Source organism: Blennius ocellaris, assembly GCF_963422515.1.
Source record: "Blennius ocellaris genome assembly, chromosome: 6".
NCBI classification, from domain to species: Eukaryota; Metazoa; Chordata; class Actinopteri; order Blenniiformes; family Blenniidae; genus Blennius; species Blennius ocellaris.
The window spans coordinates 1359849-1383926 of record NC_137655.1 but is presented as its reverse complement, the minus strand read 5'-3'; the positions used below and the strand labels follow the sequence as shown (position 1 = coordinate 1383926).

At 48.1% G+C, this 24078-nt stretch overlaps 2 protein-coding genes across 2 annotated transcripts in view; one reads left to right on the top strand and one right to left on the bottom strand.

The window, feature by feature from the left end:
* The window catches only part of LOC308131370 (solute carrier family 35 member F5-like), a gene marked incomplete at both ends in the record, with an annotated part of 4564 nt that extends 825 nt beyond the window's left edge, over window positions 1-3739 (bottom strand). Inside the window, 5 exons of the mRNA XM_080498098.1 lie at window positions 980-1170; window positions 1365-1449; window positions 1528-1590; window positions 2118-2267; window positions 3602-3739. Of these exons, the coding sequence (XP_080354224.1) occupies window positions 980-1170; window positions 1365-1449; window positions 1528-1590; window positions 2118-2267; window positions 3602-3739 (627 nt within the window). The remainder of the gene's footprint in view (window positions 1-979; window positions 1171-1364; window positions 1450-1527; window positions 1591-2117; window positions 2268-3601) is intronic.
* Window positions 3740-7443: 3704 nt separating this feature from the next.
* sympk (symplekin) overlaps window positions 7444-24078 on the top strand; it is a 31263-nt gene continuing 14628 nt past the window's right edge. The window contains exons 1-21 of the mRNA XM_080498497.1: window positions 7444-7583; window positions 7939-8026; window positions 8199-8264; window positions 8446-8499; window positions 8587-8660; window positions 8751-8877; window positions 8980-9229; window positions 10621-10791; window positions 13163-13402; window positions 14541-14686; window positions 15578-15728; window positions 15804-16023; window positions 16773-16923; window positions 17015-17250; window positions 18369-18450; window positions 20924-21037; window positions 21135-21282; window positions 22158-22318; window positions 22425-22533; window positions 23325-23425; window positions 24038-24078. The exon at window positions 24038-24078 is cut by the window's right edge and continues 50 nt beyond it. Coding sequence (XP_080354623.1) covers window positions 7958-8026; window positions 8199-8264; window positions 8446-8499; window positions 8587-8660; window positions 8751-8877; window positions 8980-9229; window positions 10621-10791; window positions 13163-13402; window positions 14541-14686; window positions 15578-15728; window positions 15804-16023; window positions 16773-16923; window positions 17015-17250; window positions 18369-18450; window positions 20924-21037; window positions 21135-21282; window positions 22158-22318; window positions 22425-22533; window positions 23325-23425; window positions 24038-24078 — 2711 coding nt within the window. The 5' untranslated portion in view covers window positions 7444-7583; window positions 7939-7957. The remainder of the gene's footprint in view (window positions 7584-7938; window positions 8027-8198; window positions 8265-8445; window positions 8500-8586; window positions 8661-8750; window positions 8878-8979; window positions 9230-10620; window positions 10792-13162; window positions 13403-14540; window positions 14687-15577; window positions 15729-15803; window positions 16024-16772; window positions 16924-17014; window positions 17251-18368; window positions 18451-20923; window positions 21038-21134; window positions 21283-22157; window positions 22319-22424; window positions 22534-23324; window positions 23426-24037) is intronic.

Below are 24078 nucleotides of genomic sequence, written 5' to 3'. Positions count from 1 at the left end.
ATAGACCTATAGAACTAGAAGCTACTGACGCTAGCAGCAGGAGGAGCGGGGCCATAGACCTATAGAACTAGAAGCTGCTGACGCTAGCAGCAGGAGGAGCGGGGCCATAGACCTATAGAACTAGACGCTGCTGACGCTAGCAGCAGGAGGAGCGGGGCCATAGACCTATAGAACTAGAAGCTGCTGACGCTAGCAGCAGGAGGAGCGGGGCCATAGACCTATAGAACTAGAAGCCGCTGACGCTAGCAGCAGGAGGAGTGGGGCCATAGACCTATAGAACTAGAAGCTACTGACGCTAGCAGCAGGAGGAGCGGGGCCATAGACCTATAGAACTAGAAGCTACTGACGCTAGCAGCAGGAGGATCAGGGCCATAGACCTATAGAACTAGAAGCTACTGACGCTAGCAGCAGGAGGAGCGGGGCCATAGACCTATAGAACTAGACGCTGCTGACGCTAGCAGCAGGAGGAGCGGGGCCATAGACCTATAGAACTAGACGCTACTGACGCTAGCAGCAGGAGGAGCGGGGCCATAGACCTATAGAACTAGAAGCTGCTGACGCTAGCAGCAGGAGGAGCGGGGCCATAGACCTATAGAACTAGAAGCCGCTGACGCTAGCAGCAGGAGGAGCAGGGCCATAGACCTATAGAACTAGAAGCTACTGACGCTAGCAGCAGGAGGATCAGGGCCATAGACCTATAGAACTAGAAGCTACTGACGCTAGCAGCAGGAGGAGCAGGGCCATAGACCCATAGAACTAGAAGCTACTGACGCTAGCACCAGGATTAGCAGGGCCATAGACCTATAGAACTAGAATTATAACCAGACGTCCACATGAGGCGGTTTTAGACGTGTGAAAACAGTTTTGTTTTTTTAACGACAGGCCAGAAACTCAAGTTCACTCACGTGATGAATGAATTAAAAAGTATGGTCCCCCCCCCCCCCCCCCCCCACCCCCCCCCTGCCCCCCCCCCACTCACCACGAAGCAGAAGAAGAAGCTGATCTTGGCCACGTCGGTGATGGTGAGCTTGCCCACGGAGCGCAGCATGGCCTCGTGGTCCCTGGCGGCGGGGTAGGACATGCGGGACAGTTTGGCCTCCAGCGCCTGGGTGGAGGGCAGCTGGCGCACCTCCATGATGTTACTGAACCGCACCCGCTGCTTTTTGGACGCTGGCGGGGGAGGGGGGGGGCGGGGGTAGATGTCATTTGAATAGAAAAACAGAGAATATGTCGTGTTTCTGTCAGATTCCATCACGTCCTCCTCATCAGGGTCCTGCAGCCTCTCCAGGCTCGCCACTGCCCCCTGCTGGCTGAACCCGGCGCCACGTCCACCTTAAACCTGTCAAACAAAGCTGGTCCCTCACCGGCTCCGGGGTCTCCGGCGGGGCCCTGCGGGGGGGGCTCCGGGGCCACGTCCTGGAACTTCACCGGCACGTACAGCGGCTCGCTCTGCGGGGCAGAGAGGCGGCGATGTGAGAGGCGGCGGCGGCGGCGGCGGCGGCGTGGACGTGTGACGAGACGACCTACCAGGCAGTTGTTCACGGCGCCGTCGGCGGTGCAGGAGGCGAAGTAGGCCTCGGCGTCGGCGAACTGCAGGGCGGAGACACGCTCAACACAACAGGAAGTGACATCACACACACACTGTTGTGTTAAAACCTCTTGTGTTTTGTCTATTGTTTTAACATCTTATTGTTTTTATTGTTTTAAATGTTTTTATTTTGCGACTTATATTTTTATTTATTTACAATGTACAGCACTTTGTTTCAGCTGCGGCTGCTGAAAAGCGCTCTATAAATAAAGTTGATTGATTGATTGATTGATAAAACGGTGCGGCGGCCATCTTTAAATGTTCACCGTCAAAAAGGTTTTTTCTTTGTTGTGAGTTTACGAGATGAAAATGTAGATAGTTTCACAAAGATATATATATAAATATAAATATATAAAACCACTCATTGAGTCCAGCATCTTTAAAATGTCTCTATGTTTCCTCTTAACAGAGAACGTGAGTCGTTAAACGTCATATAAAGTTTTGTTCCTCTAACGTTGTTCTACTTGTAAGCATGTCTTGGGGGGGGGGGGGGGTTGGGGTTGGGGGGAGGGGGGTGGTGTCTACTCACGAAGGCGGAGTGCCTGCGCTTCAGGGAGCCGCTGCACTGCTGCCTCCAGGGCCGCCACAGCAGGAAGCCCAGCAGGTAGAGGACGAACATGGAGGTCTTGGTGAAGGTGCTGAAGAAGGGCTTGTTGTACTCCTGCCGCTTGAAGATGTACTGGGAACACAGGAGGCCGCGGCGTCACTGGCTGCAGGTCAGTTCTTACAGCGGCAGCTCTCCGCTTCCGCTGCCCCCGAGAGAGGGATGACTGCCTTCTCTCACTCTTTCTCTCCACCTGCTTCGACGGCTCCGATTTAACGTCGCCGTCGTTTAAACTGATGTGAAACACGTCAAACATGCGACGGAACAAGTTTTCTGTGCGTCCGTCTGATTCCTTGCACATGACAGACTGGCTGACCTGGGATCAGCCACAGTTTTCATACTGCCTGTTCATCAAATGAACAAAAATCTAGTTCAGATTTTTTATTAAGCAATTTAATGCTAGAAATCAGAACTAGGAAAAAAGAAAAACATCATCTTTCACACCTTTAACGTCATCGATCTGAGGAAGAGGAGGAGGAAGAGGAGGAGGAGGAAGAGGAGGGGGAAGTGGAGGAGGAAGAGGAAGAAGAGGGGGAACAAGAGGATGAGGAAGAGGCAGAGGATGAGGAAGAGGAAGAGGAAAAGGAAGAGGAGGAGGAGGAAGAAGAGGAGGAAGAAGAGGAGGAGGAAGAGGAAGCGGAAGAGGAGGAAGAAGAGGAGAAAGAGGAGGAGGAAGCGGAAGAGGAGGAAGAAGAGGAGAAAGAGGAGGAGGAAGAGAAAGAAGAGGAAGAGGAGAAAGAGGAGGAGGAAGAAAAAGACGAGGAAGAGGAAGAGGAGGAAGAGGAGGAAGAGGAGGAGGAAGAGGAGGAAGAGAAAGAAGAGAAAGAGGAAGAGGAGAAAGAGGAGGAGGAAGAGAAAGACGAGGAAGAGGAAGAGGAGGAAGAGGAGAAAGAAGAGGAGAAAGAGGAGGAGGAAGAGAAAGAAGAGGAGAAAGAGGAGGAGGAAGAGAAAGAGGAAGAGGAAGAGGAGAGAGAGAGAAAGAGGAAGAGGAGGAAGAGGAGAAAGAGGAGGAGGAAGAAGAGGAAGAGGAGGAGGAGGAAGAGGAGAAAGGGGAGGAGGAAGAGGAAGAGGAAGAAGAGGAGAAAGAGGAAGAGGAAGAGGAAGAAGAGGAGAAAGAGGAAGAGGAAGAGGAAGAAGAGGAGAAAGAGGAAGAGGAAGAGGAGGAGGAGGAAGAGGAGAAAGAGGAAGAGGAGGAGGAGGAAGAGGAAGAGGAAGAGGAGGAGAAAGAGGAGGAGGAAGAGGAGAAAGAGGAAGAGGAGGAGGAAGAGGAAGAGGAGAAAGAGGAAGAGGAAGAGGAGAAAGAGGAAGAGGAGAAAGAGGAAGAGGAGGAGGAGGAAGAGGAGGAGTCTTTGTAACCACCACCATCTCCCTACCCCTCGGCGTCTGTACGTCCCGCCGTCTCTACTTACGGCGGTGAGTTCTGACGACGCCACCCAGATGACGTCCACCAGCAGCAGTATGGCCACGCCCAGCGCCATACGCCTCCGCTGGGCCGCCGCGCCGCCGCCCTGGCCGCCCACGCGTTTCATGATGAAGACCCACTCCATCGGGACGCCCGGCGAAGCGGCGCCGCCGAGCCTCCGAAGCGACGGCCGCCGCCCCGCGGGGGGCCGGCGTACGGTCGCAGCACGACGCCGCCGGGACGCCGGGGCCACGGACGCTCCGCTAACACCAACCTGCGGCGGCGGCGGAGACACGGCAGACATCGTTAGCGATGTTACAGTCGTCGATCGTCGGAGGAGACGGCGACTTTTAAATCCCAAAAGTCCCGAAGAGGGAAAAAGACGAGTAGAAATCGACGCCGTCGCTCAAAAACAAGAAGCGAGAAAAGGAAGAACTTCTAATGAAAACTGCTGGAGGCTCATTTTTCTAACGGTCGGGATGAAACTTTTCAGGGTCGTGTTTCCTAAAGTTGAATTCCTCACGTGATTCATAACGACCAGAACGACCTGGAACCTTCTTTGTGTTTGTCTTGGTAATAATCTGTAACCTGCTTTATCACATCCGTCCTGCTTGGAACTCAACAAGGGTTTGTGTGGTCGTTCGTCACTACTACTGGTTAGTGACCTGGTTAGTGGTTTAAAACAGTGTTTTTCAACCTTTTTGAGCCAAGACACACTTTTTTCTTTGGTAAAACTCTGGAGTCACACCTCCACCTGAAAATGTTAAAAAGTTAAACTGTGTAGCCTCTATTAACAATATAAAGTCTTTCTCATCAAAGACATCAAAGTTATTGTCATCAAAGACATGAAAGTCATTCTCATCAAAGTTTGATCAACAGGAATCCAGTAAATCCAGAAAGCAAGGACTTTTTTTAATAGTGCCTCCCTCAGTGTGAAACCTGGACCTGATGGATGAAGAGCTGAGATCCTGGTTTTCAAAAACTTCTCCATCACTGTCACTGACACAGTACTTTGATACAAGATGGTAGCAGGAGGTGGAGATGAACCACACTGACGTCTGTCACTTTACATTTCACCGGCAAAGTTCTGTGCTGCCCTCTAGTGGTGAAGAGTGTTTATACATGATTACTCTGCAACACACTGTCGCTGTGAGAGCAAAGGCTTTTTTTTTGAAAAAAAAGATCTGGAAGAAAACACCAGAGGTTGAAAAACACTGGTTTAAAACACCAATCAGTATGGACCAGGTATGGACCAGGTATGGACCAGGTATGGACCAGGTATGGACCAGGTGGTGGAGTGTCAGACACAACATGAAGCTTCTTCGGAGTCCATTTTTGTCACGATTTTGCGAATTCATTGAACATATCAAAATCATGCAATATACATGTGAAACTGTGGAAAACAAATATATGAAATGAAAATTTAATTTGGTCTCCCTCCCCCCCTCCCTCTCTCTCTCTCTCTCTCTCCCTCTCTCTCTCTCCCTCTCTCTCCCTCTCTCTCCCTCTCTCTCCCTCTCTCTCTCTCTCTCTCTGGGTGTGGACAACCTCAGTGTGATTTTAAAAGTGTGATTTATGGCCATTAACTGCAAATGGCGGTTTATAATTAAGGGGCGAGAGAAAGAACGTTGTTACGTGCAAAAAAATAAAACTCAAATAAAAAAGCATGAACATTCTTGAGGTAAGTGAGACAGTAATGCTGCACCACACCTCCATACGACGCATGGAAAACATCATATATAGCAATAGGAAACCTGTGGCGGTTGTAAAACTCAACATAAAACAGGATTGTTCCAAAAAAAAGTTCTATAACTACACTATAATGAAGCTGGAGCTGCATTTCTGTCGACTCAGCAAACTGAGCAGTAAACAGTAAAGCGGTCTGTTATACAACAACTCTTGGAGGAACGAAGGTAGTTTAAAACGGAGATTAAAGTCGTGTTGATGTCATTTGTCGCTGCCTGAAGTCCTGACAGCTGCTAGCCTGGAAGCTAGCTCCTTAAAGTGGCTGTAAAAGTGTCAGTGGGTGGAGGTCAAAGGGTGGAGGAACGTTACAGCTGAATATCAGCAAACAAACTCAGCTGTGGCTTAACGACACGTTCGTTTCTCCGTCTTTGTTCTCACAATGTTGTTTTGTTTTGTTTTGTTTTGTTAGCCTCGGCTTGTTTACCTATTAACAAGCTAACGAGCTTCATTAAGCTAAGTCACCAAATCGTGAAGGAAAAGGAGAAATCAAAAGCACTTCCGTTACCTGAATCCCGCAGGAATTCTTCCGCTCGGCACCTCGACTTCAGTGTCATTTTGCACGCGCGTCAAAAAAAACCCTCGTGAGAAAACTGGCGGTTTAAAGAGAAACAGGAGCTCCAGACACACGGTTGTAAACATTAGCACACCCGCCCTTCGCGGTCAGGTGACACCGCGCGTGACCGCGGGGCATCCTGGGAAATGTAGTCCGTGGAACGTTTAACCGTTTAATCACTGCACGTCTTTTATTTTTTTATTTTATTTATCTTTTTTTGGCTGAAAAATACAATAGTGCACACATAGGATATTGTAGATATCATATCCTTTTATTTTATTTTTTATTTTCTTTAATACAATAAAAATAGCAAGAACAAAAGAACCCAGTCTCTACGAATGTAAAGTAAAAAGTAAACAACAAAAGAAAAGAGAAAAAAATTAAATAATAATAATTAAATTAAATTAAACATGAATAGGATAAGTAATAGCAATAATGATTTTAGGAAATAACAGTAACCACAACAATGACAAAGTAATAATAATGACAATAGTAATTAAACGTGTGTATAGACAAGTCTTAAGTACAGATGGTTAACAATGAAGTACAACACCACAAGTTACATAAGTGTGGTAGAGGAATAACAGTGGCATAGAAAGGGTGAACAACACCAGGCGTGGAAAAAGCAAGAAAACTAAACAAAACAAACAGCAAACAAACAGACAAACAGAAAAAATTTAATAAAATAAAATTAGGTAATAAAAAATACATTATTAAATTTTTTTTACACAGAAAAGCAAGTATTGGGAAAAAGAAACATTAAAAAGATGGTTGTTTGTTCAATCTGTACATGTAATAATTTTTCTTATTATTATTATTATTATTAATTAATAATTATTATTATTAGTGTCTTCTCGACTTGTCAAAACATGTGTACAAAAGACATACGAAAACAAACAAAAAATCTATTTATACTAATTTGAATGCGCGTTAGGGTGGGTTAGGGTGAGGGTTGGCAAAAATAACAAACAAACATAGCTCCTCCCTGTAAATAGTGATTGTTGTGTTTTCACTGTCAATCAATTTCCGTGTATGTATTAGTCACTGTTATTCTTTTTTTTTTAATGTATTTATTTGTTCATGTTATGTCATGCCATTTCACTATATATATATATATATATATATATATATATATATATATATATATATATATATATATATAGATATATATAGATATATATATATATATATATATATATATATATATAGATAGATAGATAGATAGATAGATAGATAAGTGTTCGGATAAATACTGGATAATTTTATTTAGGAATGATAATGCATCAATTGTCTATTCTATTCTATTCTATTCTATTTTTTTAATTCGTCTTTTAATTTATGAAACACATACCTGAATTTAGATATTTTACATAATTCTGTATTCAGCTTGTAAACCCATTCAGGGGCGGCTTTTGTGCGTTTCCAGCAGGGGTCGCTGCTTCAACGTGGCGCTGCAGCATCAACGTCATCATCCTCATCAGAAGAAGAAGAAGAAGAAGAAGAAGAAGAAGAAGCAGAAGAAGAAGAAGAAGCGCAGCGGCTCCTGTTCATTCAAACATGGCTGCTGTGTTTACAAGCTAACGCAGTTCGTCTCTGTAACCAATATAAAACTCAATATAAAACTTTGTAAGATATTTTCATGTCGTGTAACTACGTATTGTTCGAGTTAAAATAAAGAATCATCGACTAGGTGAGTAGCTGCGACCCTTTTTCGTGGTAAAGTAAGAGATAGTTAACAGGTTGAGCTAGCTTGCTTGTGGCTCGCGCGTAAATTCATTTTATACTGAGGATATATACATTATTAAACTGTATCTTTATTTACGGTGTGTTTGAGATGAGCTTTTCTCCTCAACGTGACCGGATTGTGTCGTGGTTTAAGTGTTTTGTCAGTAAGAGATGAGCTAGCTACACACCTGCTAACGAAGCCCTGCACGTCACTGTTGTCAATCTGGACGGATTTTAACCGTAATAACACATTTAATGCTTGTTTTTCATCCGTGCACGGAGTCGACAGGGGTTTTACAGACTGCGTTGTGTATTTAAAGGGAGATTCTGATCCGCGTCATGGATCTGTCTGGAGAAAAGGGGGACCCTGAAGCCTCCAGCGTTGTAGACATGACCACCAGTGAGAAGGTGAGTCCTTGTGACACACGTTCTGTTGATAAACACGTATTTGCTCGCCGGCCTTCACACACATATGGACACAGATGACATCTCGTTGGAAGTTTGGAGATCTTTAAGTTTTGATGCCGACCTCTGTGCGCCTCAGTCTCTGTTGAATTCATTGTTTACTTTCCTGTTACAGGTTGTGGAACTTCTGAATCAGGCCGCGCTGATCCCTGCAGATGAGAAGCTGATTGTGCTGAAACAGGTTTGTAGCATTAAGGATCATTTGCTAAACGTGTAATAGCGTAAACAAAATAAGCTGTTGTCTGATAAAGTCTGATACGAAGGCTCGATTCCACTCTTCTGTCACACATCGCCTCAACAACCACCACATGACCCGTCTTCTTCTCTTCCTGCCTTCTGCTCAATCTGGGAACTGATTCCAGGTCCAGGAGCTGATCATCAACAAAGATCCGTCTCTTCTCGACAACTTCCTGGATGTAAGTTAATAATAAAAAAAAAAAACCTGTGTTTCTGACTGTGGTTGTCTGAGGTGATTGTTATAAACCCGCCGGCCTCTCCTGCAGGAGATGATCGCGTTCCAGACCGACAAGTCCATCGAAGTGAGGAAGTTTGTGATTGGATTCATCGAGGAGGCTAGGTGAGTTATTTTGCCGACGACGCCCCACAGTTTGTGGAAGGAAAAGTTTGGTTCGGCACTCAGATCTTTTGGTTTTTTTTCGTTGCCCAGTAAAAGAGACAACGAGCTTCTCCTGAGGCTGATCGCCAACCTCAACATGCTGCTGAAGGACGAGAGCGTGAACGTGGTGAAGAAGGCCATCCTCACGCTCACGCAGCTCTACAGGGTTACTCTGCAGGTAGGGGACGCCGGCCGGGTGGAAGTCCTACTCTCTCCTGTTCGGAGTTAATGGACTTTGCGCCCCCCCCCCCCCCCCCCCCCCCCCTCCCCCCTCCCCCAGTGGCTCCTGCGCTCCCGCACCGGCTCCGACATGCAGGAGGCCTGCTGGGATCTGGTCACGCAGATGAAAGGCGACGTCCTGGTCTCGCTGGACTCGGAGAACGACGGCGTCCGCACCCACGCCATCAAGTTCACCGAGTCCCTGATCATCACCCTGTCGCCGCGGACGACCGACTCCGACGTCCCCAAGCGGCAGGAGGGGGACATCAGCCTGGACAAAGTCCCCAAGGACCATTCCTACATCCGCTACGGTACGCGGACCCCGGCGTCTGGGCCGGGCGGAGCTAATCGCTCGTAGCTGAAGTTCAGCTAATCGGTCGTGGCTGAAGTTCAGCTAATCGGTCGTGGCTGAAGTTCAGCTAATAGGTCGTAGCTAAAGTTCAGCTAATCGGTCGTGGCTAAAGATCAGCTAATCGGTCGTAGCTAAAGATCAGCTAATCGGTCGTAGCTAAAGTTCAGCTAATCGGTCGTGGCTAAAGATCAGCTAATCGGTCGTGGCTAAAGTTCAGCTAATCGGTCGTAGCTAAAGTTCAGCTAATAGGTCGTAGCTAAAGTTCAGCTAATCGGTCGTGGCTGAAGTTCAGCTAATCGGTCGTCGCGGAAGTTCAGCTAATCGGTCGTGGCTAAAGATCAGCTAATCGGTTGTAGCTAAAGTTCAGCTAATCGGTCGTGGCTAAAGATCAGCTAATAGGTCGTAGCTAAAGTTCAGCTAATCGGTCGTAGCTGAAGTTCAGCTAATCGGTCGTCGCGGAAGTTCAGCTAATCGGTCGTGGCTAAAGATCAGCTAATCGGTCGTAGCTAAAGTTCAGCTAATCGGTCGTGGCTAAAGATCAGCTAATCGGTCGTAGCTAAAGTTCAGCTAATCGGTCGTGGCTAAAGATCAGCTAATAGGTCGTAGCTAAAGTTCAGCTAATCGGTCGTAGCTGAAGTTCAGCTAATCGGTCGTCGCGGAAGTTCAGCTAATCGGTCGTGGCTAAAGATCAGCTAATCGGTCGTGGCTGAAGTTCAGCTAATCGGTCGTCGCGGAAGTTCAGCTAATCGGTCGTGGCTAAAGATCAGCTAATCGGTTGTAGCTAAAGTTCAGCTAATCGGTCGTGGCTAAAGATCAGCTAATAGGTCGTAGCTAAAGTTCAGCTAATCGGTCGTAGCTGAAGTTCAGCTAATCGGTCGTCGCGGAAGTTCAGCTAATCGGTCGTGGCTAAAGATCAGCTAATCGGTCGTAGCTAAAGTTCAGCTAATCGGTCGTGGCTAAAGATCAGCTAATCGGTCGTAGCTAAAGTTCAGCTAATCGGTCGTGGCTAAAGATCAGCTAATAGGTCGTAGCTAAAGTTCAGCTAATCGGTCGTAGCTGAAGTTCAGCTAATCGGTCGTCGCGGAAGTTCAGCTAATCGGTCGTGGCTAAAGATCAGCTAATCGGTCGTGGCTAAAGTTCAGCTAATCGGTCGTGGCTGAAGTTCAGCTAATCGGTCGTGGCTGAAGATCAGCTAATCGGTCGTGGCTGAAGATCAGCTAATCGGTCGTGGCTGAAGTTCAGCTAATCGGTCGTGGCTAAAGTTCAGCTAATCGGTCGTGGCTGAAGTTCAGCTAATCGGTCGTGGCTGAAGTTCACTGTTTTGACGTGTGCGTGTCCACGTGTCTCCAGACGTCCTGTGCGAGGAGGGGAAGACGGCGCTGGACAAGCTGCTGAAGTTCATGGTCCACCCCGCCATCTCCAGCATCAACCTCACCACGGCGCTGGGCTCGCTGGCCACCATCGCCCGCCAGAGGCCCATGTTCATGTCGGAGGTGGTGCAGGCCTACGAGACGCTGCACGGTGAGAACAACCCGGCCCGCCGTCCTCGCGTCTCCTAAATCAGTGTTTTTCAACCGCTGTGCCGCGGCACACTGGTGTTTCCGCGAGATCTCGTCAGGTGTGTCGTGGGAAATGATCCAATTTCACAATTTCTTCAAAAAAAAAACCTTTGCTCTCACAACCTCAGTGTTGCAGAGTAATCATGTATAAATACTGTGGCAAGCGCCGCGGAAGAATTGTTGAGTCGCGGTTCTTTTCTGCCAGCTGATCACCAGAGGCTTTTATTTTGACATGAGCACATGCAACCGTAACTTCATACCAGGACGAGACTCCACACAACACATTTCTCACTCCTGGTTGATCACCAACATCCAACAAACCAAACTAGACGAGATAATTAACGATCTGAACCGAGGAACAACAACACAACACAAGCACAAACCAACACACACAACAACCCCGACAATAACCCTCGATAACCTCCGGCTACACATAACCTGAACTCCCATCATGCACTGCAGCGACCAACTCCGTGATGCTACAATACTCTTCACCACTAGAGGGCAGCACAGAACTTTGCCGGTGAAATGTAAAGTGACAGACGTCAGTGTGGTTCATCTCCACCTCCTGCTTCAAAAAGGCTGAAAAACACTGATATAGATATATAGACATAGATCTATAGATCCACAGAGACCAGACTTGCTTTAATTTCTATAAAATCTTGACTCTATGTGACTCTGCGTTGACGAGACTCTCAGAAATAGACCGTCAGTCTTTTCTATTTGCGTCTTTTTCATTATAGGTGATTTATACTGTATGTATCTGGACGTGTAGGATCGTATATGAAAACTAGACTTTGATCTCCTGATTTTAAAGGGAAAAAAGCGCCTAGCGAGGAATATTTGATCTTTTTGTGCCTTTTAGTCCGAGTTGATGGGGAATCTGTAGTTTTCTCAGTTTTATGAGGTTTTCTGTTAAAGCAGTGAGGCTACAGCTGGGAAAAAATCAGAAGTAAACAAAACTACATTAATAAAAAAAAAAGTGAATTAAACATTTCAAATCAACTAATTAAATTAAGGCGTTATTATTGACAGCACTAATAAATTCCCAAGAAAACAGATTTAAAAGCAAAAAACACAGCCTTTAGGACGTTTCACCATTAAATTTGACTTTATGAGATTGTTCAAGGTTCAAGGTTCAAGGTTCAAGGTGTTTTATTTGTCATTTCAACAGTAAAAGCCGGTTTCACAGTGTGATGAAATTCTTACTTTGCCGTCTCCCCTGCTGCCGACATACGTAAATAAATAAGTATATACACAAGAAAATAGAATAAAATAAAGTAAAACAACAATGTAGACATTCTCCACAGTACCGTATTTTCCACCCTATAAGGCACCTAAATACCTCAAATTTTCTCAAAAGCTGCCAGTGCGCCTTATATATGGAAGATTTGCGCTACTCCAGACTGCTATTTGACAGCTGAACAACCAGAAGCTTTTATTTTGACAACTCTAACTTCACAACCGGAGCTTCAGAGCGGACGACACTCCACACAACACCTTCATCACTCATGGTTGCACACCAACATTCTAACAAACCAAAATAAACTAGATAAAATAATGACTCCCTAAACTGGGGAACAAAAACACATAAACACAATCAACACAACACCAAGCCCAACAACAACCCACAATAACCTCCAACAACACAAAATTTGTCGCTGCAAGGCATGATGGGACATCCTGAGCTCCTCAGTGCAGCCGATAGAAACTCCCATAATTCATTGCAGCTGTTTGTGGTGTTTTAAATGCAATTATTGGGGGTTCTATTTGGTTTGTGGTGTCGGTAATAATTGTATTGTGTTTTTGTTGCTTAGTTCATGTAGTTTAGTTTATTATTATTATTATTATTACCGGTAGTTGTAAGTTGTCAACCAGCAGTGAAGAAGGTTTTGTGTGTAGTGTCCTCCTGGCATAGGCTGCAGGTAGGACTATCAAAATAAAGTGCGTGCACCTCTCTGGGTGTTAGAATCAGTGGAAAATGTAACCTAATGGCTTTGAGCTATAAAGGTTATGACCACTGGTCTATTGCATGTGCCTTATAATGCGGTGTGACTTATATATGAACAAAGTTGTAAATTATGTCAATCAATGTAGGTGCGCCTTATAATCTGGTGCCTTATAGTGTGGAAAATACAGTACATCTTGGTGAAAGTATCTACATTTTCATCTCGTAAACTCACAACAAAGAAAAACCCTTGAAGAAAAACGGTGAACACTTAAAGATTTTTCCAAATAAAAAAGTGTGTCTTGGTTCAGAAAGGTTGAGGAACACTGTCCTACAGCACCGTGTCTCATGTGCGTCCCCGATGTCTGTCCCCAACGGTCCACAGCCAACCTGCCGCCCACCCTGGCCAAGTCCCAGGTGAGCAGCGTGCGCAAGAACCTGAAGCTGCACCTGGTGGCGGTGCTGAAGCACCCCTGCAGCCTGGAGTTCCAGGGCCAGATCAGCACCCTGCTGCTGGACCTGGGGATGCCCCAGAGCGAGATCACGCGCTCCACGCCGGCGCCGCGCGAGCAGCGCAAGCGCTCGCGCCACGAGCCCTACACGGAAGGGAAGAAGGTCAAGATGGGTGAGTGGGACCGTAGACCTGTAGAACTAGAGTTACTGAGAGGTTTGTGGGCAGGAATCTGCTTATATATGACCTATAGAAGTAGAAGCTACTGACGCTAGCAGCAGGATAGACCTATAGGACTAGAAGCTACTAGCAGCAGGATGAGCAGGGCCATAGACCTATAGAAGTAGACGCTACTTGTTTGACCTATAGAAGTAGAAGCTACTGACGCTAGCAGCAGGAGGAGCAGGGCCATAGACCTATAGAAGTAGACGCTACTTGTTTGACCTATAGAACTAGAAGCTTCTGATGGTAGCAGCAGGAGGAGCAGGGCCATAGACTTATAGAACTAGAAGCTACTGACGCGAGCAGGAGCAGGGTCATAGACCTATAGAACTAGAAGCTACTGACGCTAGCAGCAGGAGGAGCAGGGCCATAGACCTATAGAACTAGAAGCTACTGACGCTAGCAGCAGGAGGAGCGGGGCCATAGACCTATAGAACTAGAAGCTACTGACGCTAGCAGCAGGAGGAGCAGGGCCATAGACCTATAGAAGTAGAAGCTACTTGTTTGACCTATAGAACTAGAAGCTACTGACGCTAGCAGCAGGAGGAGCAGGGCCATAGACCTATAGAACTAGAAGCTACTGACGCTAGCAGCAGGAGGAGCAGGGCCATAGACCTATAGAACTAGAAGCTACTGACGCTAGCAGCAGGAGGACCAGGGCCATAGACCTATAGAACTAGAAGCTACCGACGCTAGCAGCAGGAGGACCAGGGCCATAGACCTATAGAACTAGGAGCTACTGACGGTAGCAGCAGGAGGAGCGGGGCCATAGACCTATAGAAATAGAAGCTACTGACGCTAGCAGCAGGAGGAGCGGGGCCATAGACCTATAGAAATAGAAGCTACTGAAGCTAGCAGCAGGAGGAGCAGTTCTATAGAAGTAGAATCACAGCGCCCCTAGAGGCCTGGCAGGTGAACTGCAGGTCCTGAAGCCTGGTGTTCACAGTGATGGAGGTTTTTTGAAGAAGGCCGGGGAGAAAAAAAAAAGAACCTTTTAATTTTTTTTTCTCGGCCTCATAAAGGTTCAAAAAGCCGGGCTACCGACAGATTGACCAGCCCCGGGTATTTATCTGTCCTTTGTGCCTTCCAGAGCCGATGGAAGACGACGAGGACAAAGAGGAGCCCGCCCCCCTCGTCGCTCCAAAGCCGGCCGCCGTTCCCGTCGCTCAGTCGGCCATCGACCTCACCGCCGACTTCCTGCACCCGCTGCTCAACCCGGAGAACGTGGCCAACCTGGTGAGCGGCCACGAGCCCTTGAGATTCAAATCTTTATTATTATTATTATTCTGTTTATTCTGTACGTTTTTCAAATCGCATCAACTCTTCCAATCTTCAACCGCTCGTAATCAATCAAATATCAAAACGTGCAACTTTTTTTGGCACTTTCCGGATAAGTTCTAACTTTTTGAAATCTCGTCAACTTTTTGAAATATTTCAACTTTTGTGAAACTTTTTTCCAATGGATGGAGACATTTTTTTAACCTCGCTATACATTTTTTTTTACCTCGCTATAACTTCTTCAAATCTTTACCGATTTCAGCCATTCAACTTTTTACCTGTTCCACTATTTCAACTGTTGCAACTTTTTGAAACTTGTGCAACTTTTTGAAAATTTTTCAACTTGACACTTTTTCAACTGATAATTTTTCAACTTTTTTCAACCTTTTCAACTGTTTGACACTTTTTCAACTTGTTCAACTGTTTCAACTGTTTGAACTTTTTTAACTGTTTCACACTTCTTTAACTGTTTCACACTTTTTTAAAAAGTTGTACAATTTTCAAAAAGTATCACATTTTCAAAAAGTTGCATATTTTCCAAAAGTTGTACAATTTCCAAAAAGTTGCACATTTTCCAAAAGTTGCACCATTTTCAAAAAGTTGCACAATTTTCACAAAGTTGCACAAGTTTAAACTCTCACTGCAGACCAGAGGCGGGCCGGCAGGACAAATCATTACAGTCTACCGGCCACAGGTAGCATTACAGTTTGCCAGCAGCATTCACACTATCATGCATTTGCCGCGGGGAATGCAGATCATCTCGTTGTTTTTGTTTTGCATCCCCTCAAACCCCTGATGACATCACAGCCCTCCTTTAACCCCCCCCCCCCCCCCACCCTGTCTGTCCAGGTGCTCATCAGCATGGTCTACCTGCCCGACGTCATGCCGGCGTCCTTCCAGGCCACCTACACGCCGGTGGAGTCGGCCGGCACCGACGCCCAGATCAAACATCTGGCCAGGCTCATGGCCACACAGATGACGGCGGCGGGGATCGGTCCAGGTCCGTCACCGCGCCACGCTTTCACCGTCCAGTTTGTCGGGAGAAGGTGAATAACGGGGGTGGTGTCGTCCGCAGGGCTGGAGCAGAGCAGAGCCAAAGAGGACGACGCCGGCAAGGACGAAGACGGCGAGGACGAGGCCGCCACCAAGGACCTCCTCATCAAGCGCAAGGTCCCGGCGCTGGTGTTCGGCCAGGCCATCTCCGTGGTGGGGGGCTATGCCGAGACCGCCCCCGCCACCGAGACCCCGGCCACCAAGAGGCTCCCGGAGCCCATCCTGCCCTCCGCCCAGACCAAGTGAGTCACGCCTCCTGCTTTACTTCACGTTTAGACCAGGGGTTTGAACACGATCAAAGAATCTCCATCAAAGCTCAGTTTCAGTCTGGTGTGGAGCTGGAACAATGACTCTTCCACTAAAAAGTCATTTTAATAACCGTTCCATAAATGCGATCACTTGTATATTAATAGAAATCCAAAATTAGTTGGGTTATTTTTTAACCCCGTGTGAAGAAGCCTCCAGACCAGGGGGGTCAAACTAGTTTCAGTTGAGGGGCCACATCAACCTGATCTGACCTCTGGAGGAACAACAAGTCCAACATCACATGTTAAACTGCAGATCTGGACAAATGTCAAAGTCTTTCCTTCTTTTGATTCTTTGGTAACGGCAAGAATTTACCACTCTATTCTGAAATATACATATTAAAGGAAATCAGATATTATATTTGCAAAAAATTTGCGGCAGGTCCCTTTTGTAATTCGGCTAGCTCGCAGCCTAGCATGCCCATTAGCATGCTAGCAAACATTGTCCGATTGAGCTGAAATTTGGTAGGTGGCCTAATGGGGGCGCTGCGGTCACGAATCACTAGCTAATTAGCTGGTTTTGCTGCCGTTTTTTCAAAATAAAAGTCATTAAAAAAAAAATATTTTTTAAAAACTTAAAAAATAGTAATGAACAGGTCTAGAGGATCGTGGCCGCCCCGGCGAGCTCCAGCGAGGTCCCGGCCAACGCTGCTTGCAGCTTTAATTGTATTTTTGCTCCGTTGCAGGATGGCCGGGGCCGGCGGGAGGAAGAAGGTGTTCCGGCTGGCGGACGTCCTCCAGCCTCTGTCTGAATCCCAGATCGAGCAGCTCACCTCCAAATCGGTGAAGCGCATCCTGCAGTCGGAGAAGGCCATCGCCCAGAGCGGAATGTCCAACGTGAGGCGCTTTTTAAAAATTAAAAAAATGGCGGCGGCGTGTATTAATTTATTTTTGCGGGGCGCTGAGCACGTTTGAATCTGCCCGGCAGGCCCGGGTGAAGCTGATCTCCCGGCTGGTGACGCAGTTCGAAGGGATGATGAAGCAGGAGGTGCTGGAGTTCATCCTGGACGACATCCGGACGAGGAGCGAGCTGGCCTTTTCCCTGCTCTACCACGAGTACAACACCTACCTCAGCCAGGTGCCGGCCGGCCTGCTGGACAGCTACGACCACTGCCTCTTCACCCTGCTGTCGGGGCTGCAGGAGAAACCGGAGCAGAGGGACGGGTGAGACCACAACCCCACCCACCCTCACCCCCCCACCCACCCTCACCCCCCCACCCCCACCCCTCCCCTGCTTCTTTACCTGGCCCACGTTTCCTGGGTTTATCTGGCGTTTAAAAATAATCCATACTTATGCAGTTAGAACGACAAATATAACATAATGCAATCAATCAAAAATGCTCTTTCTTTAGGTTAAAGTGTCCTGAGGTGTTCCACAGGGATCTGTGCTTGAACCACTTTTGTTTTATTTATTTTATATATTTATTTTGAAATGTTTCAGATGCTGAAGTTCACTAATGAGGCTCTCTGGTAAATTCTTCAATATCCTCAGTGACTTGTTGTTAAATGCTGACAAACCAAAGTGAAAATGCTAAAAAAAAACGTTCATTGTGTTCTTAGGTGACACAATTTAGTTTTTTTTAAACGACTTCCAAGGTGTAACTTTTTGAAAACGCTCAGTTGAAATGGGGGGGGGGCATGCAACTTTTTGAAAATACTCAAAATTCTGCTGCTAAGTCGCTGTACAATCACAACCAGGGTCATGACTTCTACTCCATGTTATCCTGGGACTTGGTGCTTTTATTTTGACAGTCTTGTTCTTCTCGTCTCTTTCTTCTCGTCTTCTTCTCCTCTCGTTCTTCTCGTCTCGTTCTTCTCGTCTCGTTCTTCTCGTCTCGTTCTTCTCGTCTTGTTCTTCTCGTCTCGTTCTTCTCGTCTTGTTCTTCTCCTTTCGTTCTCTCGTTCTTCTCTTGTTCTCATCTTGTTCTTCTCCTCTCGTTCTTCTCGTCTTCTTCTCCTCTCGTTCGTCTCGTTCTTCTCCTCTCGTTCTTCTCCTCTCGTTCTTCTCGTCTCGTTCTTCTCGTCTCGTTCTTCTCGTCTCGTTCTTCTCGTCTTGTTCTTCTCCTTTCGTTCTCTCGTTCTTCTCTTGTTCTCATCTTGTTCTTCTCCTCTCGTTCTTCTCGTCTTGTTCTTATCTTGTTCTTCTCGTCTCGTTCTTCTGCTTTTGTTCTGTCGTTCTTCTCTTGTTCTCCTCTCGTTCTCCTCGTCTCTCTGGGTTTGTTTTTCCTCCTGGAGAAAAGAGAGTAAACCTTCAGCAGCTCAGTTCCTTGTTGGTCTTTCAGTCTTTTCACCAAGTTGGTCCTGGAGGCTCCCCTCATCACGGAGTCGGCTCTGGAGGTGATCCGGCGCTACTGCGAGGACGAGGTAAGGACGTCAGTCCCTCTAGCCGACGCCCCCTTGTGTTCAGTCCCTCTAACGACGCCCCCTTGTGTTCAGTCCCTCTAACGACGCCCCCCTGTGTTCAGTCCCTCTAACTAACGACGCCCCCTTGTGTTCAGTCCTTCTAACTAACGACGCCCCCTTGTGTTCAGTCCCTCTAGCCGACGCCCCCTTGTGTTCAGTCCCTCTAGCCGACGCCCCCTTGTGTTCAGTCCCTCTAACGACGCCCCCCTGTGTTCAGTCCCTCTAACTAACCGACGCCCCCTTGTGTTCAGTCCTTCTAACTAACGACGCCCCCTTGTGTTCAGTCCCTCTAACTAACGACGCCCCCTTGTGTTCAGTCCCTCTAACGACGCCCCCTTGTGTTCAGTCCCTCTAACTAACCGACGCCCCCTTGTGTTCAGTCCCTCTAACTAACCGACGCCCCCTTGTGTTCAGTCCCTCTAACGGCGCCCCCTTGTGTTCAGTCCCTCTAACGACGCCCCCTTGTGTTCAGTCCCTCTAACGACGCCCCCTTGTGTTCAGTCCCTCTAACTAACCGACGCCCCCTTGTGTTCAGTCCCTCTAACTAACCGACGCCCCCTTGTGTTCAGTCCCTCTAACTAACCGACGCCCCCTTGTGTTCAGTCCCTCTAACTAACCGGCGCCCCCTTGTGTTCAGTCCCTCTAACTAACCGACGCCCCCTTGTGTTCAGTCCCTCTAACTAACCGACGCCCCCTTGTGTTCAGTCCCTCTAACTAACGACGCCCCCTTGTGTTCAGTCCCTCTAACTAACCGACGCCCCCTTGTGTTCAGTCCCTCTAACTAACCGACGCCCCCTTGTGTTCAGTCCCTCTAACTAACCGACGCCCCCTTGTGTTCAGTCCCTCTAACTAACCGACGCCCCCTTGTGTTCAGTCCTTCTAACGGCGCCCCCTTGTGTTCAGTCCCTCTAACTAACCGACGCCCCCTTGTGTTCAGTCCCTCTAACTAACCGACGCCCCCTTGTGTTCAGTCCCTCTAACTAACCGACGCCCCCTTGTGTTCAGTCCCTCTAACTAACGACGCCCCCTTGTGTTCAGTCCCTCTAACTAACCGACGCCCCCTTGTGTTCAGTCCCTCTAACTAACCGACGCCCCCTTGTGTTCAGTCCCTCTAACTAACCGACGCCCCCTTGTGTTCAGTCCCTCTAACTAACCGACGCCCCCTTGTGTTCAGTCCCTCTAACTAACGACGCCCCCTTGTGTTCAGTCCCTCTAACTAACGACGCCCCCTTGTGTTCAGTCCCTCTAACTAACGACGCCCCTTGTGTTCAGTCCCTCTAACTAACCGACGCCCCCTTGTGTTCAGTCCCTCTAACTAACCGACGCCCCCTTGTGTTCAGTCCCTCTAACTAACCGACGCCCCCTTGTGTTCAGTCCCTCTAACTAACCGACGCCCCCTTGTGTTCAGTCCCTCTAACTAACCGACGCCCCCTTGTGTTCAGTCCTTCTAACGGCGCCCCCTTGTGTTCAGTCCCTCTAACTAACCGACGCCCCCTTGTGTTCAGTCCCTCTAACTAACCGACGCCCCCTTGTGTTCAGTCCCTCTAACTAACCGACGCCCCCTTGTGTTCAGTCCCTCTAACTAACCGACGCCCCCTTGTGTTCAGTCCCTCTAACTACCGACGCCCCCTTGTGTTCAGTCCCTCTAACTAACCGACGCCCCCTTGTGTTCAGTCCCTCTAACTAACCGACGCCCCCTTGTGTTCAGTCCCTCTAACTAACGACGCCCCCTTGTGTTCAGTCCCTCTAACTAACCGACGCCCCCTTGTGTTCAGTCCCTCTAACTAACGACGCCCCCTTGTGTTCAGTCCCTCTAACTAACCGACGCCCCCTTGTGTTCAGTCCCTCTAACTAACGACGCCCCCTTGTGTTCAGTCCCTCTAACTAACGACGCCCCCTTGTGTTCAGTCCCTCTAACTAACCGACGCCCCCTTGTGTTCAGTCCCTCTAACTAGCCGACGCCCCCTTGTGTTCAGTCCCTCTAACTAGCCGACGCCCCCTTGTGTTCAGTCCCTCTAACTAGCCGACGCCCCCTTGTGTTCAGTCCCTCTAACTAACCGACGCCCCCTTGTGTTCAGTCCCTCTAACTAACCGACGCCCCCTTGTGTTCAGTCCTTCTAACGACGCCCCCTTGTGTTCAGTCCTTCTAACTAACGACGCCCCCTTGTGTTCAGTCCCTCTAACTAGCCGACGCCCCCTTGTGTTCAGTCCCTCTAACTAACCGACGCCCCCTTGTGTTCAGTCCCTCTAACTAACCGACGCCCCCTTGTGTTCAGTCCTTCTAACGACGCCCCCTTGTGTTCAGTCCTTCTAACTAACGACGCCCCCTTGTGTTCAGTCCCTCTAACTAACCGACGCCCCCTTGTGTTCAGTCCCTCTAACGACGCCCCCTTGTGTTCAGTCCCTCTAACTAACGACGCCCCCTTGTGTTCAGTCCCGGGTGTACCTGGGCATGACGACCCTGAAGGAGCTGATCGTCAAGCGTCCGTCGAGGCAGTTCCAGTACCTGCACGTCCTCCTGGACCTCAGCTCCCACGAGAAGGAGAAGGTGAGGCCCGGATCCTCGCGGGGGAGGGGGGGGGGGGGGGGTGACAGACGGGGGGTGACGACTCGTCATTGACCCGCCGCCCTGCGTGGGTTTGCAGGTGCGCACCACGGCGCTGAGCTTCCTGAAGAGGATGTATGAGAAGGACCACCTGAGGGACTACGTGGAGAAGTTCGCCCTGAACTACATGCAGCTGCTGGTCCACCCCAACCCCCCCTCCCTGCTCTTCGGGGCCGACAAGGACACGGGTGAGCCCCCCCCCCCCCCCCCCCCCACACACATCCGCCCTTCACAGGCTGGGTTTGATTGACTCGTCTCATTTTTAATCTCAAAAGAGAACGAGGACGTCACAAGAACTTCGTTCTGTTTTGCAGTTTTCTTCTCCTGCGTTTCATTAGTTTCACAATATTTAAAAAAAAAAAAAAAAAAAGTCAATTTCTTCCACTTATCTTCTTGTTAGCGCTGCTCAATTAATGGAATTTTAACGATGGTGAGGATTTCGGCTCCAGACGATCTCAGAATTCTTCCAAGGGAGGATGAAGGAGGATGTTGTCACGACGACGGACAGGAGGCGGAGCTTCAGCAAGAAACTCCAAACTTTATCCTCCATGAAGCCACATTTCTCAGTGACTCTTCTTTTCTCTCTCTCCACCAGAATATTACCTCTCTCTAACTCTCTACAAAATAAAGTTCCACCACTGTGGTGATCAGCTACGGTCATAATTCACCCAGTTATTTTACTTTGTAGAGAGGAAGTAGTTTAGTTGTTGCGCCGTGTGTGAAGCTCCGACGGAGAGAAAGAAAGAGAGAAAAGAAAAGTGTGGAGGATAAAGTTCCTTGCTGAAGCTCCGCCTCCCGTCCATCGACTCCACACCTCCAACGTTTTATTTTGGAACAATTTATCAACGTATTAATGTTGAAGTATATCTACCTCTTATTGTATTTTATTTATTTAGTGTTTTCAAAAGATTGAGTGCAGCACAACTTTATTTTGTAGTACTACATTACAGGATGTTTTTATATATTTAACAGGAGTCTTTTTTTTTAAACAATTTTTTTTTAACCACGTGTGTGTGTGTGCGTGTGTGTGCGTGTGTGTGCGTGCGTGTGTGTGTGTGTGTAGAGGTGGCAGCTCCCTGGACGGAGGAGACGGTGAGACAGTGTCTGTTCCTCTACTTGTCCCTCCTCCCTCTGAACCACCGCCTCGTCCACGAGCTGGCGTCCGTCTACACCGAGGCCATCGCCGACATCAAGCGCAGCGTCCTCCGCGCCATAGAGCAACCCGTGAGCCGCCGCCGCCGCCTGGCGCCCCTCTGGGGCCCCTCTGGGGCCTCTTCACCTCCTGGTGTCTGTCGACAATCGGCACACTGGTCTTGTTTGTCCTCCACAGATCCGAGGGATGGGGATGAACTCCCCTGAGCTGCTGCTGCTGGTGGAGAACTGCCCGAAAGGGGCGGAGACTCTGGTGACGCGCTGCCTCCACATCTTGACCGATAAAGGTACAACACAAGACTCGCCCAGAAGGTCCACAGCTACAAACCTCTTTGAAAGTCTGCGGGTGGATCTTGGTGGTTTGGTGAATCTTGGTGAATCTTGGTGGATCTTGGTGGATCCTGGTGGATCTTGGTGGTTTAGTGAATCTTGGTGGATCTTGGTGGTTTAGTGAATCTTGGTGAATCTTGGTGGTTTAGTGAATCTTGGTGAAGCTTGTTGGTTTGGTGAATCTTGGTGGTTTGGTGAATCCTGGTGGTTTGGTGAATCCTGGTGGTTTGGTGAATCCTGGTGGTTTGGTGAATCCTGGTGAATCCTGGTGGTTTGGTGAATCCTGGTGAATCCTGGTGGTTTGGTGAATCCTGGTGAATCCTGGTGGTTTGGTGAATCCTGGTGAATCCTGGTGGTTTGGTGAATCCTGGTGAATCTTGGTGGTTTGGTGAATCCTGGTGAATCTTGGTGGTTTGGTGAATCCTGGTGAATCTTGGTGGTTTGGTGAATCTTGGTGGTTTGGTGAATCTTGGTGGTTTGGTGAATCTTGGTGAATGTTGGTTAATCTTGGTGGTTTGGTGAATCTTGGTGGATCTTGGTGGTTTGGTGGATCTTGGTGGTTTGGTGGATCTTGGTGGTTTGGTGAATCTTGGTGAATGTTGGTGGATCTTGGTGGATCTTGGTGGTTTGGTGGATCTTGGTGGTTTGGTGGATCTTGGTGAATCTTGGTGAATCTTGGTGGATCTTGGTGAATCTTGGTGGTTTGGTGTCCCAGTGGACTGATGTCTGACGTCTGTCCTCCACCCAGTGCCTCCGTCTCCAGAACTGGTGGAACGAGTTCGGGACCTTTACCACAAACGAGTGCCGGACGTTCGTTTCCTCATCCCCGTCATCAACGGCCTGGAGAAGGTACCGCCGGTCCCTCCTTCATCGCCGGGTTACGTTAGAAAATAACCGCAATAAGCGAAACCCGTGAAGTAGTTTAACCTTTGTTTGTTTTTTAAAGTATTATACATGTTTTAAGGCTGTAAAACCCGTCAACACACACTTTATACACTTTTCTCAGACGGGAATGAACCTTTTCTCAAATTCCTCTTGTTTAAACTGCCAGAGTTCAAACCTCGCTAGATTATAAAACCTAGACGTCCCTTATCGTCCCTTCTGGCTCTTTGTCGGTGCAGAACGTACCGTCGACATCGTGGACGTCAGACGTCGGCGTATATTTGCCAAGTCGAACGCATTTGGCGTACATGAGACACGGCATGGAGACTGATTGACAAGGGTCCACGGTCCCTGAGCCAATCAGGACACAGGACACTGTGCAGGTTCTCCCTCAGCCAATCAGGACACGGAACACTGTGCAGGGTCATACGCTGTTGAAATTTGCACACAAACAAAATCCGTGAGGGACGACTGTAAAGCGCTCGTCAAATCATGTTTATTCAGTCAAAAGGATTTTTTTGTTTTATATATATATATTTATATATATATTGTTGACATCCTGTCTGTCTGTCCCTGCAGAACGAGGTGATCCAGGCTCTCCCCAAACTCATCAAGCTGAA